The 957-nt window shown below is 40.3% G+C and overlaps 1 protein-coding gene across 1 annotated transcript; it reads right to left on the bottom strand.

Moving 5' to 3' along the window:
• Positions 1–7: 7 nt before the first annotated feature.
• LOC107735732 (GTPase IMAP family member 5-like) lies at positions 8–579 on the bottom strand (the record flags this gene model as incomplete). The annotated part of the gene is made up of 1 exon (XM_016547321.1): positions 8–579. A coding segment is annotated over one exon (572 nt), but the record flags the coding sequence as incomplete, so codon positions are not given.
• Positions 580–957: the final 378 nt, after the last annotated feature.

Here is a 957-nt window from a genome sequence, read left to right as displayed (position 1 = left end):
TGTCAATCTTCTGCAGTAGATCATTCACCTGCTCTCTGTTATTCTCATTGTTATTGTTGAAGACGTGATATCTGCCTCCACAGTGATCAACTAGATCTCTTAATTTACAGTTCTGCTTAATGAAGCTCTCTATGGGTTTATCTATCCGATCTCCATGAGTGAAGAGAATGATGGAGTATTTTAACACTCCCTCACCAAACATCATCTCAATCTTCTGAGGAATCTGCTGCTCCATCTCAGTGAATCTCATAATCACAGGAAACACAATGAGAAAAGCGTGTGGTCCAGGACTGGATAAATAAACACATCTCTCTACCTCTACAGTTAACTCCTCAGTTTTTATCTGTGCGTGAAAGAATCCAGGAGTATCAACTACAGACACAGATCTGCCTGCAACAGTGGTGTGTTTCTCTGAGGATTTACGGGTTACTAATCTCTTCCCCCTCTCAGATCTGAACTCTCTCTGTCCCAGTATTGTGTTTCCAGCTGCACTTTTCCCAGCACCACTTTTACCCAGAAGAACAATCCGTCTGGTTGAGAGACTGTAGACAGGAATTCCTTGCAGTGGTTTGTTTGCCACTGAATGAAAAAGGAAACAGATCACACAATCACTTATTTTACTTCAACATGTATTTTACAAGCTTTGCTAACTTACTATAGAAATAACTTCAGCTAACACAGAGGAAATAACGGGGACAGAGTCACTGTTGCTTAAACTTAATAATAATTTGCGTATGTTTTAAATCAACCCCTTTTGCTGGTCAAGTAAAGTTCTGAAAGGTTTTCTTCGTCTGATGTTCCCTGTGAAAACTTGAATTAAGTAATGAGCAGGGAAGCCTAATGCACACATTCTCATAAAATAGGCCTGTGCTGTCTGATGTCTTTACTGTGACCTCTGCCAAGTAACCGGCGAAGGACATTCAACAGATCAACATCTGCATTTTATCAGGATGAAAC

The sequence above is a fragment of the Sinocyclocheilus rhinocerous genome, unplaced genomic scaffold (assembly GCF_001515625.1).
Source record: "Sinocyclocheilus rhinocerous isolate Xijiao unplaced genomic scaffold, SAMN03320098_v1.1 C36267958, whole genome shotgun sequence".
Taxonomy (NCBI): domain Eukaryota; kingdom Metazoa; phylum Chordata; class Actinopteri; order Cypriniformes; family Cyprinidae; genus Sinocyclocheilus; species Sinocyclocheilus rhinocerous.
The sequence above is the reverse complement of the archived record's forward strand: the minus strand, read 5'-3'. Positions and strand labels throughout refer to the sequence as shown.